The following is a 13337-nucleotide window of genomic DNA, read 5'->3' on the forward strand; positions in this document are numbered from 1 at the left end:
AAAAAGCCTTGCTCCCTTAGCCCAGGCTGTAGTTGGCTCAGCGAGCACTAGTCGGCCTTGCCTCAGTTAGAGGGGAGTGAAGCGCCGCACCAAGTAGGTGGAGCTTACCCGTGAATTAACATACTCTGGATTCCAGGTTACCTCCCTTTGCACTGCTCCGCTTCAGCTCCAAGAAGCCCATGAGATGCTGGCTGGAGCTATGGACACCACCCTCTCTTCCACACACACCCCTCACCTGCAGCAGCTGGATGGTCATGGTGTAGCTGTTCAGTTCCTTCAGCAGATCGAGAGCTCCCTCCTAGGTCAAACCAAAGCTTCAGTAAGCCCTGAATCGGCAGCGCTGAAAACCACCCCTGGATACAGGCTCTGCTTCAGAGGGTGCCCAGAGGTGGTGGGAAAATCCTGTTCCAACCTGTCCTCCCCAGGCCAAATTCTGCTCTCTGTAACACCTCTGCCGCTTCGTGCAGAGCGCAGCTGGGGCCACCAAGAAAAGGCGGCTTTATTTCAACCCCGGACCACTCCAGGCACTGACCGAGATTGGGAACCCCTTTGGGCCGGACACTGCACAGACACGTAGGAAGAGACAAACCCAAAGAGCGCAGAGAAGCCAGCCAAGCAGGTGGGAGAAAGAAAACCTCGTTGCTGCTCTGGAGATGGGCACCAAGGCCCAGAGACATGAAGTAACTTGCCCAAACTCAAACGGGGACACAGTAGCAGAGCTGGAGTTGAATCAAGCGAACCTTTTTAACCTCAAGGCCGTCCTGAAACACCCAGGCCTCTGAACCCCCTCCCCCCCCAGCTTATCTCGTTGGCTGTGTGCCAAATTTCTATTGCTAGCTACACCAGCCAACGCCCAGAAAGCTAGTGGCATGACTTTGCATGGACGTTCATTTTCTCCTGTGTCTCTATTCTCCCACCAGGAGAGGAAGGGTCGCCCAGTGGTTGGGGTAGGAGGTGCTATTCAGTTCCTGACTTTGTGACTGTCAGGGCTGTTCCCCACTCGGGCACTCGGACTGCAGAAGATGGGGGCCCACAAGAGATCTTAAGTACCTTGCCTTTATAGACCCTGCTTACATAAACTCCCTAGAGTCACAGATTCACTGACTTCGGGGGGGTAGCTGCCACCACCAAGTGAAAAAACAACACCACCCCTTACTTCTTGATCCCAGGAAGAAAGCACTTGGCACTTCTTCCAGAAGGGTACCCCCAAGGTCCTTTACTAAAAGAGAGCTCGAAGAAGAAAAAAAAGAGAGAAAACAAGCTGCAGTCTCTGGTAACTGTCCGCTCAGTCTTAGGCAGGCAGATACACACACAGACAGATCTCCTGTTGCTTTCCAGGACACACGAATCAAATCATTGCCTTAAAAAGGGTGATTTTATTAACAAAACCAAAAGATATACTTGATAAAGCATACTTGGTTGCTAGGTATTACACAGAAATTGAGTAAAACAAAATAAAACGCAGAGAGCATCTCTGGGTACGCTCTTAGATAGTGAGTGGGGAAGGAAAGGCACAGATTCACACAGACATTTATCCAAGCAACCAAAAGAAAGAAAAATACCTTGATTGCAACTAAATACACCTTTTCCCTCTACTCACGATCCATGCCCAGTTCACTCCCATGTGCAATATTTCTTCTAGGCACGGTAATTCTAAGTACTGCATCTGCTCCCTCCAGCCCTTCTTAGATTCACCCAAAGGAAGAGCAGACCAGGTAGAAGAGCACTGTATCCCCATTGGCTCTTCTGGCTCTCTGCCAACACCCTTGCTAGCTACCTGAGTTTAACCCCTTAGTCACAGAGTGCTGGCCAGCGCTCCTCCTATCCATCACAACCACCTTGGGCAAGTCGTTGCCTTTCTGTGCATCAGTTTTACCAACTGTCCAACAGGGATAATAGCACTCCCGTGTCTGCCTCCCAGGGGTGTAGGAGGAGGAATACGTTAAAGACAGTGACCCAACAGGAAGCAGGGGGGTGGGCAAATATGTGCCACAGCAAGACAGATCCCGCTTTTGGTCTCCCATTCACTTCTTTTGGTGAGACAGCCTCCATCTCTGCAGCTCCTATTCCACAGAACCTCCATGATCTCGCTGCCCCCAGGGACTCTCCCTCACATTTTAATTCCCAGCTGAAACTCTCTCCTCTCTTTGCCTGTGCCCCTCAAGGTCAGTTTTCTTGCTATCAGTTCCCAGTGGAAAGCATTTTCCCAGCTCTAATTTATAGGGAAGGGGATGAGCAAAGAGGCCAGATTCTTCATTGGTGTCAACTGAAACAGCTCCATTAAGCTAACCCAGCAGCGCAGATTCGCCCCAACTGCAAACCTGGCCCGCAATGGATAAAACCCCCAATCGCTCATTTCAGTTGATTTGACAGCTCTTCCCACAGGCCACACATTCTAACACGAAACGTGCATCTTTCAGCTACTCCAATCCAATTCCCCACGCCCGGGAAGGCTGACAATGACTCTGTACGATCTGGCTGCCGTGAGTCAAAAGAAAAACTGGAACCTACATTTTTTAAAAGCTCTTTTTTATTATGATATTTTTATTCCCCGGACGGGGGAGGTCACATTCATAGCAGATGGAAAGGAGATGCCACAGTTGGGCCTTCTCCAGTTTCTGCATGTTTCCTAAGCCCAGCCCAAGCTAGGGAAATGCATCTGTTGTGGATTCGTAGGGTAAAGTGCCTCAAACAGGCCCCAGTCCCTCTGGAGTGTAACCACGGAGACCAGGCCAAGACTTAAGGAGACCCTGGATAGCAACTCTAGGCAGCACAGAGAGCCAGGGGAGAGTAGGAGGGAGTCTGTTCAGGAGCCTTAACGCAAGAATCCCCTTGCCCATCTCAACAGCAGAGTCTTGGTTTTTCTCTCCCACATGGACCACCACACATGGGGCACGGAGACTGGTAGCGGCAGCCCCCGAGCGGGAGGAGAGGAGCAGGCTGGCACCAGATTGCACCATGGTGCATAGCTTGGTTCCTCCCCAGCTTTCTGAGAGTACGAGGCAGCAGCTGACACCAAACTACAGTCTGATACCGCGATGGCTGGGATCCGATTACAAACTTGGATTCGGCAAGCAGGCTCCGCAGGGGGCGTTCAGTTAGACGCAGCAAGCCCAGCCCTGCTGTCAGTGACACCGCTGTAATAACCGGGGCTACCGCTTTACCCGAACTGGGAGCTCCACTGTCCAAACCCCATGGAAGTTTGGAAGGTGTCACCCTAACCTGTCACAATCAGTGAAATGTACGAGAGGGAGACGGAAAGATTGAACTAGCCCAAACAAAGAGGCCTCGTGAGAGAACTCAAGGCCTGGGTTCAGACTGTGCCTGGTAAATAAGTCCAGCGCGGGCCCAGAAACCAGCGAATCGAACTTGCTGTTGGAAACTCAGCCGAGCTGGTGGACGAAATAAGGAGAGAACGAGTTGCTCTGCTGGACGCTCCCTTCGGGGAGAGACTCTGGGAGCAAAATTGGCCGCTGCAGCGAGTTTCACCCTCCTGGCTCCCAGCCTCCCCATCTCTTGCAATGTGGGCCTCCCAGCTCCTGGCCCTAAGGGTTGTGCTGACTAGAGTGGGCCAGAGAGAGGGACCCAAACACCAGCTGGGATCTGAGACTTTGTCTCTTCTTCCCCCTTCCCCCGACATGTCCTTTTCCTTCCCCACCTTATTTCTTCTCCACACCCCCCCTTTTCAATTCTGTCTAATAAAACTCTGCCTTAGCCAGCTGTCAAGACTGTACATCTTGCAACACTGCTGTAACCTGTGACCTCGGAGAAGCAACTAAAAGCAGTCGCCTAAACAGCCCGATGCTGGTCCAAATTACCCAGGTCTCATGCACTGAACCTGTTTCTCCAGCACTGAGCTCTGCAGGAGAAAGTCCACCCCGGAGACAGCTGCTGCATTTGCTACCTTTGCTGCTGTTGGCTCTCCACTTTTGCCTGCATTTGTCTTCTAGAAAAGGGCATCAGGACCTCACCCACAGCACAGCTCCCGCCCAGCTCAACAAACTTCTTCTCTGTTCCCTAAGGGGGTATGTCTACACTACAAACTTATTCAGCCGCTATATTCAAAGTATAACAGCCGTTATTTTGAATTAACGTTAATAGCGTCTACACAGGCAAACCGCCATTTTGAAATACATTCGAAATACTGGAGCCCTTATTTTGAATTTGGTAAACCTCATTCTACGAGGAGTAATGCCAAATTCGAAAGAGCTATTTCGAATTAAGTGCTGTGTAGACACTTAATTCGAAATCAGGAGCCTCCAGGGAGCCCTGGTGGCCACTCTGGGCACAACCAGGAAAGCTTCCTCTCCTCTCCCTCATTCCCAGCGGGGCAGCAGGCCTGAAAGCTCGCCATGGCCCCGTCCAGCTGTGGTGGTTCGGTGCTAAACTCAGGGCTAACTATAGCAAGCCCCGCTCTACATTAGGCTAAGGTGATTTCCTTTCCTGACTACCTTCATGGGGCTATTACCAGAGCTGCTGGGGCAGTTACATTCACTACGAGAAGAGCACAGTGCAGGGGGGCAGCCCCCAGGCGCGGCGCAGGAAATGCACCAACGCAGCACATCCTGGTGCCCAGCTCTACTGCAGCAGGGTGGAATCTGAGGACAAGGAGTCCATGAGCAGTGCCCCTCCCTGGGTTACTCCAGCAGGTCTCTGCACCTCTCCCGCTGCAGTCCCAGGCACAGAGAGTAACTCCGCTCCACCACGTTCCTGGCCACACTGGATGTTTAATAGGCAGCAGGTTTAAAAGAAACCAAAGGAAGTTTTTCTTCATGCAGAGCACAGTCAACCTGTGGAACTCCTTGCCAGAGGATGTTGTGAAGGACAGGACTTTAACAGGGTTCAAAAAAGAGCTAGATAAATTCATGGAAGATAGGTCTATCAATGGCTATTAGCCAGGATGGGTAGGAATGGTGGGGTGGGATTGCTTGATGAGTCTCTGTTCTGTTCATTCTCTCTGGGAATTCCTGGCATTGGCCCCTGTCAGAAGACAGGATACTGGTCTACCTGGACCTTTGGTCTGACCCAGTACGGCCGTTCTTATGTTCTTAGGTTGCAGACAGCCAGGGGTAAAGCCAGAACCCCAGTGAAGTCACAGTTACAGGAATGTCAGGCTCTGAACATGGGCGGCAGGTAACATAGGCAAGGGAAGGAATTGCCTTCCCAAAAGTGTCTACACTGCCCAGCTACCCAGCTGGAAAGACTGGGGCCATGCTGCACAGTAGCCCCGGCCCTTAGCTGGGGTTGGGCGGGACTTGGCTTGTGGAGAAGGTTGTGAAAGGGCATGATCTTGGGAAGGGGTGTGGCTTTGGGAAGAAGGGGCGGGGCTTCAGCTGCCTTCCCCAGCAAGGCCTTCACCTGCCGCCCATGCCTCTGAACTCTGGCACAGTGCCAGCACATGCCGCCCTTTACCAACATCTTGCCCCCCTTAACAGGGGGGTGGTAGTTCATGGTTTCCTTACCAAAAGCAGCCTGGGTTTGGCTATTCCAGCTTTTTAACTACACCTCCTCTACAGCATGCCCATGTTACCCCATAGGGTCTTGTGCTCGGGCCCGCTTCTCCACTGCCTTGTTCCCCATGTCACAGACACAGCGATGCACAGCAAGTGCACGATGGGTGCAAAACACTGCCAGGGTGAATAAATGGGTGTGGCTGCTGGCGTAGTGTGTTGTGCCCCAATAGGGGCTGACAGACAACCCAAGGGGCACTGCTATGGTGTAAGGTTGTGACTACTCAAGTAGTTGACTACCCAATAAGCCTGGACTTATCGCAGGGGCGGGCAATAATTTTTGATGGAGGGCCACTTCAACAATTTGGAAAGTGGTCAGGAGCCGCACTCTTCCATATTAATGAAGGAGGGGAGGGGTCTGGGATGGAGGTTGGGTGCAGAACGGAGCTGGGGGTAAGGGCGGGAGTTTTGGTGAAGGAGACTGTTGTGACCTGGGGCCCTGGACTTTGACCTAAAGCAGGGAATTGGGGTACAGGAGGAGGTGCAGGAGTTTAGGTTGTGAGCTAGGGCAGGAGGGGACTGATCTCAGGCATGGAATTGGGGTGATGAATCTGGGAGGGGGTATGGATGCAGGAGGGGGGGCAGAGGATTTGGGTATGTGGAGTAGGAGGGCAGAGGGTTGGGGAAAGAAGGGGCTGGGGTGCCAGAGGCAGGCTCTGGCCAGGAGACTTACCAGCCGGTTCCTGATTCAGCTTCCCTGCCTGCCTCGTCCCCGCAGAGGCTGCAGGCATGTGCTCTGTGAATAACTAGGAGCCCCTTGTGCCTTGTGGCTGCCTGTTATTGAAACAGGCAGCTCCCATTGGCCAGTTTCTGGCCAGAAGCCAGCCAATGGGATTGTGCTGGGGGTGAGAGCAGCTCCTAAAGCTTCCCCCCCTCCCCTCCAGGCTCAGTTTTTAAAGTGAAACTACCCCTCAGTCACGTTTCTGAGCAGTGTGCATGTGGGGCGGGGCAAGGCAAGCAGGGAGCCTGCCTGGGGTTCCCCGCAGCATCCCTGGGCTGGATCTGGTGGCTTGGCGGGCCGGATCCATATTTTGCCCAGGCCTGGCTTGTCGGGTAGTTGAGTCACTACTCAACTAGTCGCTTCTCCCCACCCTTGCTCTACCAGAGGCAGCAAGAGGCAGGGGAGCAGGAACAGGTGCTGGGAGGAGCAAGCTTAAAAGCCAGTTCCCACCAGCATTATCCCTGCGGAGGGCGGGGAGGGAGCAGGGGAGGCAGAGGCTCAGTAAGGGACTGGGCATGAGCCAGGACTCAGCTGTCCCAGCTCGCAGCCGGTCCCAGACGCTGCACCTGCCTTTTAAATGTAGTAAGAGCTGGACAACTTTTACTACATTTAAAAGGCAGAGGTGCAGCAGGTTAGCTCCCGGAGCTAGGAGCTAACCCCGCCGCAGCTCTGCAGTTTCCCCCCTTATCAACTAATCAAGTAGTCAATGGAAATTTCAACACAATTTAACATCCTTACTTAGGATGCTAAGGACTAGTCTATTGCTTATCAGATAGTCAGTCAAATAGTTAACTAGTTGATCCCTGCCTCCTCCTGCTGCCTCTATCAGACAGAGGCAGCAAAGTTGGAGGAGGGGGAAGAAGCTGTACTTCAAAGTGGCAGCATCACACAGCTGAGCCGGGGATCAGCTGTGTGGCACTGCCGCTTTGAAACCCCAAGGCGGTGTTTTAAAAGGGCAGCTACCGCACAGCTGATCTGCGGATCAGCTGTGCCGCACTCGCCCTTTAAAATGCTGAAGCGCTGTAGACTCCCCCAGGTAACCCTGGGTTCCACGTGGCATTTCCCCAGAACCCAGGGTCAGCTGGGGAGACCCCACCTGACCCCGGGCTCCACGGCACTGCCCTCTGAAATGCAGAGGCAGTGTTTTAAAGGGGCAGCGCTGCACAGCTGCGCCGGGGATCAGCTGTGCAGCTGCTGCCCTTTTGAAATGCTGCCCCGATGATCCTGGGTTCCGCTGAAATGCCACGCAAAACCAGGGTCAGCTGGAGAGTCCACAGCACTTCAGCATTTTAAAGGGAGAGTGCCGCGGCATGCAGTGCATCATGGAGCCCAGGGTCAGCAGGGGACTCAAAGTCCCCCGCTGACCCTGGGCTCCAAGACTTTGAAATGCACAAGACTTTTGTACATTTCAGAGCAGGCACACCCACCTGCAGCGAGGAGTCAGAGGGGGCTCTTGTACATTTCAAAGGAGGAATGCGGAAGTGCCTATTGACTAGTCAAGTAGTCGATGGAAATTCCATCAACTACTTGACTAGTCAATTAACTGCAATTTAACATCCTTAATTCTTACTATGGAGACAGGCTCCTTGTGGCTCAGCCGGCAGCTCAAAGCCCTGCAACACGTGAGGATAGTTGTGCTGCGCTAGTGATAAAGTGTTGCTGGAGCTGTGCTGGTCCCAGGATATTAGCGACGAGAGGGGTGAGGTAATATCTTTTCCTGGACCAACTTCTGTTGGTGAGAGAGACAAGCTTCCAAGCTGACCCGGCGCTGAAGGAGCGCTCCATGGATCAGGTCCCAGGCTTGTCTCTCCCACTAACAGACACTGGTCCAGGAAAAGAGAAAACCTTTCCCACTTGCCTCTGAGTGGTAAAGAATCAGCCTTCTAACGCTGAGCATGGCACGTCCATTTGCGAGGATACAGTTATCCTGGCCACAAGCAGATACTTAGAGCCAGAGCTGAGTAAAAACCCAACCACATTTTCTCCCAGAAAATATTTCCAATGAAAAAATTATGAATTTACGAGGGACACTTCAATAAAACGGAACAAAATCAACATTTTCCCTTTGTTTGGAACTGACATTTCCCCCACCAAAGAATGTCATTAAAAGTGAGATTTTCCCATGGGGTAAAACTATCTTTGTTGGAAGCTCATTTCTGGGTGCGAAAATTTCAGTCTTCTCCCCCTCCCTGTCCCTGTGCCCAGCTTCCTCTTCTAGGTGTGAAGAAACAGCACGCACGTGCTCACCCCCCCCCCCCCCGGTTCTCTACATAAACAATATTTAAGAAGAGCTAGTCTAACACACAATCGGTTCAGAAGCATCGATGGCTTTGCCACTCAGTCAGTGCTGCTCACCCCCAGAGATTGGTCCCAAAGGAGTAGATTCCTGCTCATTGAATTCTCTGCACTAGGGCTGTGATGTGTGCAGCACCCGTACCAGTGCTACTAGGGTCACGGGACAATTCAGCTGGGCTTGTGCCCTACAGACTATTGCTTCTGGATTGAGCCCCTTGATCAATCTCAGACACCTAGGACCAAGCAAGGCAGGTACAATGCTGGGGTTGTCCAACATTTTCCCCCATCCAGTCTTCGGAGCAGTGGGTTTCCAGTTGAAGCTTGGTTCAGTTTCCAGCTCCATTTTCAAAGTTAAAGAGAACCTCAGGAAAGCTGCTGCACATCTGCACCAGCAGGGCCAGTGAGAACAAAGGTTTACCTCTCTGGGATAGCTCTGTTCTGATCGGTCAACCCTTAAGCAGCAAAGTTTCTCTGGTCCCTAGCAGGGTGTCTCAGAGCCTAGCAGAACTCGGATGGGGTGGCTTTTGTTGTAGCCCTCAGTGCAATTGGAACTGGAAGTCCATTCATTTGCTGGTGCCGGGGCCTCGGAGCAACATGCCTGAAATCGCTGCATGCCAGAAGCATGGTGTTCGGGGCTGGCCAGGTGGGACCTGCAGGCAAAGTCTGATTCTTCAGTGTCTAACCCCTGTTGGTCTAGTGAGAAGCAAGACTGCTGCAAAGCTGGACTGGCGGCTCTTTGAGAGCCAAGTCCCTCTTCTCCACGCAGATCTAGTGCCATTCCTTTCCAAGGCTAACGGGCTAACACTTTGGGCAGGAGAGTTCCTTTCAGTTCTGTCTCTCTGGTCCTTCAGAAAGACACCCAGGAATTCAGCTTGTGTTTTCAGACCCGCTCTGTGTCCCACCCTATGCACATCTAGGCTGCTCCCTCAGCACCTGCTCCTTGGGCACACTTTCCCTTACGTCCTCCTAAAGGACGGTGGCTTTGGAGACATCTCCAGGCAGAAGTCACAGGCTGGCTGTGGGACCCCCAGTAAGCAACTGGGCCATCCTTGGCTACTGATTACACGCATACCCAGCATTGGGGCACATTTCATTCATTCTAATTTTGGCATTGAGCCTGGCATCAGAATGGCCCTGCAGAGGATCAAATGGGGTTGCCAGATAAGGCACAAGTTGTCGCTATGATGAATACTGAGCAATGGGTTCTCCCTGGTTTGCCACTTGAGGTACCTCTGGCAGCTACATAGCACCTTGGCTTCGCTGGTCCTGAGCAGTACAAGTGGCTTGTGGCCTGTCACTGGCCAGAAATAATACAGACCGCACAGGTACCCTGGGAACATTCGCCCAGCCTGGCCAGGCACACTTGGGGCAGACGTAGAGCCTCCTCCAAGTGTGAAAGGTTCCAGGGACCATGGCTCGTGGTCCCCTGCAGACGAGATGGAGGTAAAAGGGCATTTCCACCCTACCCCGGTGTTTCCACCGCAGCTGCTATCAAGACTAGCACAATTAGCACATCTAGACTAGCACAGCAGCGGGAGCCCTGGAGAAGGCGCCAATTCTCAATTCTCTGTTGCCCCGGCCTTCTGCAGCCATTGACCCATGCATGAAACAAGGGCCAAGCACTAGCATTTAGAGGGGCCCTTTACACCCACTTTGCACTGGTGCAAATATAACCCACACACCTAGGGGAACGTCTAGACTACAGGCTTTTGCCGACAGAGGCTTCTGTCGACAAAGACTGTCTAGACTACAGCCAGTTCTGTCAACAAAGCAAGCCGCTTTTTCAACAGAGTCTAGATGCTCTCTTTTGAAAAAGCACAGTGTGAATGCAATAGCACCTTTTGTCGACAGAACTCTGTCGACAAAAGGCGTTATTCCTTGTAGAAGGAGGTTTACTGCCGTCGAAAAAACTGCCACGTTCTGTTGACTTACTGTCAACAGAACTCAGTGGTAGTGTAGACGCAGGTATAGTTTTGTTGACAAAAGGCCACTTTTGTCGACAAAACCCTGTAGTCTAGACACACCCCTAGTGTGGTTCACTGTCCCATGCAGTGGCACTTAGACCACTTACAGCAAGAGATAAGAACAAGGGAGCTCTACAGCCTAGCCTAAGAGCCAGTTGCTTTTATAGCTCAAGATGTAGAGGCTCCTATACTAACTCCAGAAGTCCCAGGTTCAAATCTGCCCAGTGGCAGGTTACAATGTAGAATCAGGCTGGGCACATGCACATGCCATGCAACAGAGAAACCAACACACCCACCATGCACTGATAATTAGAAACCAACTGTCAGGGGACTCTGCAGCAATTTTAAGCTCCTTAACAGATTCTGTGCTGCAACCCCTGTCACGTGGGGGAACATTTTAACATGCTTCCCCATTTTTAAACAGGCACCTCCCCCCGTTGCAGGCCAAGCCAGCCAGAGGCACCAGGTCTCATGTTGGAAGGACTGAGAGCTGCTAGGCACATTGTTTCACCAGCATGCAGGGCCCGTGTCCTCCATCCTGCTACATCAAGTCGTGGTTTGCTTCGGCAGTGACTCCCGATTGCCTTAGAACAAATCCAAGGCCCAGCATTACAGCAGCTGCCAGCATTAGCACTCCAATGGTATACACTGATTGGGGGGAGGGAGAGCGGGTTAATTACACTCCATTGAGGCAAAGGTCACAAGGAAAGTAAAATATTAACTTCACACCCCCGCCCCGCCTTCCCTGGATCCTGATCGCAGGGCACCAGAGCCAATGGGGCCCAGATCCCCTGCCAGTGGAATGGGGCAGCGTCAATGCTAAGGAGCTGTCCCCAAAAAAGAAGTCAGGGGAAGCCAAGCCAGCACACCTTCCCCAGGACAAGACGGATGCACAGGAAGGATCAGGCTGGTTGTACCTACAATTAACTCTTTGCTTGAAATGCTCAGGGCGGGTAGGGACACCTGTCCTGTTTGCTCTTACAACCTGTGCGCACTGACATGCGGGGCTTTACGAGCGTTAATTTAAATTCATTCTGCCTCCCCCACCCCGCCCCCTCCCCGCCTTCCATTTTTTCATTCTCTTGTGAAAAAGGTTTCCATACGTCGCTCCTTCCCCTCCCCCGCCCGTCCTGGATATGTTTGCTTTGCCCCAGCCCAATCTCTTTGGATGAGCACCCGAGGGAGATTGGGTTTGCACTGTTCAGATTCCTGCCAAACACTTGCGGTCTTGGCCCACACTCTACCCCCTCCAAACCCTGCCCTTGAGCTAGAGCTAGGGCGGCATGAGGGCGAGGGGGGTGACACAAAGGAAAATCCAAACGCCCCACAGGATGGGTGAGCTTGAGAAACACATTTTTCACGTGACCAAACTCTGGCAAAATGAAAATCCTGTCAGGAAGCCAGGGAAAACAGCAGCTCAGATGCACAGGGAAATCGAGGGAAATCAAATGCACGGGGCTTAGACGGGAGGCCTGAAACCCAAAGGCTCAGGCTACAAGAAACTTTTGTCGTTTTCGTGGACGTTTTGGGGGCACAAAGCTTTGAGGGCCTGGTTTTCAGAGGTGCTAAGCCCCAGGGGAGCTTTCCCCAAGGTCAAATCAGACACAGTCTGTCAGCAGCTACCTTCCCCCAGATCAGCTGGAAGACAAGCCAAGCAGCCCCTCCTCCCTCCACCTGCAGGACTGAGCCAGGAGGTTGTCTTGTGCTGCACAGATCCAAGTTGAAAAAAAACCAAACCAGAACAAAACAAAACCACAGGAGCTAAGCTGCAAAGTTTCCACACACACACACACACACACACAGTTTTGCTTTTTTTCTTAACTTGGGCCACACCCACCCATACTGCTACACACACACTTGCACATACAAAGACACGGCTGCTCACACACATACACAGCTACACACGCACACACAGACTGCTACACACACACACACACACTTGCACATACAAACAGACACGGCTGCTCACACACATACACAGCTACACGCGCACACAGACTGCTACACACACACACACCGCTACACACACACACACACACACACACACACACACACACGGTGTCAACACACACAACGTTTTGGTTTTTCGTGTTTCCTATCTTGCTACACGCCCTCTCTGGGTTTACTCACCGTGTTCTTCCTGGTCACCATCTTATCCAGTTTCTTTGCGATCCGCACCAGCTCCTCGGCTCGCCCCATGACGGCGGCTCGGCTCGCTCCGAAGTTTTGGCGTACGCCGGAGCGAGGGGGGGGGGGGGGGTGTTTACACGACAGAAGAGGCCAGGCGCTCGCCCTCGGGGCAACTCGGCTCTGTTTGCATCTGGGCCTGGGGCAGTCGGGGGGGGGGGGTGTTTGTGGAACTTTTCTGCGGGTTCGGGCCGCGGGGGCGGCTGACAGCTCGGCAGGGCAGGGGGAAAAGACGAGGAGTCGGGAGCGAGAGAGCGAAAGCGGAGAAGGGGGCGTGGCACATGCAGCCAAAATAGCACCAGGGGGACGGGCTAAATATAGGGGCCAAGGTCTGAGCGGGGCCGGGCGGGGGCTGGGGGCGCGGGTCGCGTGTGAACGCAGCTGGAGCGCCCGGGCCGGATCCCCCCGCGCGCGACAAGCTACACCAGGAGCGGTGCCTGCAGCTGCCTTGCTCCTGTCACGGGTGGGACTCACAGCTCCCCCCCCCCCCCCACACACACACACTCTACTGCACCCACATGGATAAATCTGTTAGCAAGGCCGGAGGGGGGAGCAGAGATGCCACCGTGGGAAGAGCGCTGGGGGGCGCGGGAGGGCTGGCCCGCTGCTCTTTAAAGTCTGCGTTTCTCCCAGCCCCCACCTGCTCACACGCACCCTCTA

General features: G+C 53.1%; 1 protein-coding gene across 2 annotated transcripts in view; it reads right to left on the bottom strand.

The window, feature by feature from the left end:
- Positions 1 to 12940, bottom strand: part of TCEA3 (transcription elongation factor A3) — a 33979-nt gene extending 21039 nt beyond the window's left edge. Inside the window, exons 1-2 of one of the 2 annotated variants that reach the window (XM_075908671.1) lie at positions 12621 to 12940; positions 236 to 298 (exon numbers count right to left, since the gene is read on the bottom strand). In XM_075908671.1, the coding sequence (XP_075764786.1) occupies positions 236 to 298; positions 12621 to 12689 (132 nt within the window). In that variant the 5' untranslated portion in view covers positions 12690 to 12940. The remainder of the gene's footprint in view (positions 1 to 235; positions 299 to 12620) is intronic. The other variant, XM_075908669.1, reaches the window with a different exon arrangement.
- Between the last annotated feature and the right edge of the window lie 397 nt (positions 12941 to 13337).

This window comes from Pelodiscus sinensis, chromosome 25 (genome assembly GCF_049634645.1).
Source record: "Pelodiscus sinensis isolate JC-2024 chromosome 25, ASM4963464v1, whole genome shotgun sequence".
Taxonomy (NCBI): domain Eukaryota; kingdom Metazoa; phylum Chordata; order Testudines; family Trionychidae; genus Pelodiscus; species Pelodiscus sinensis.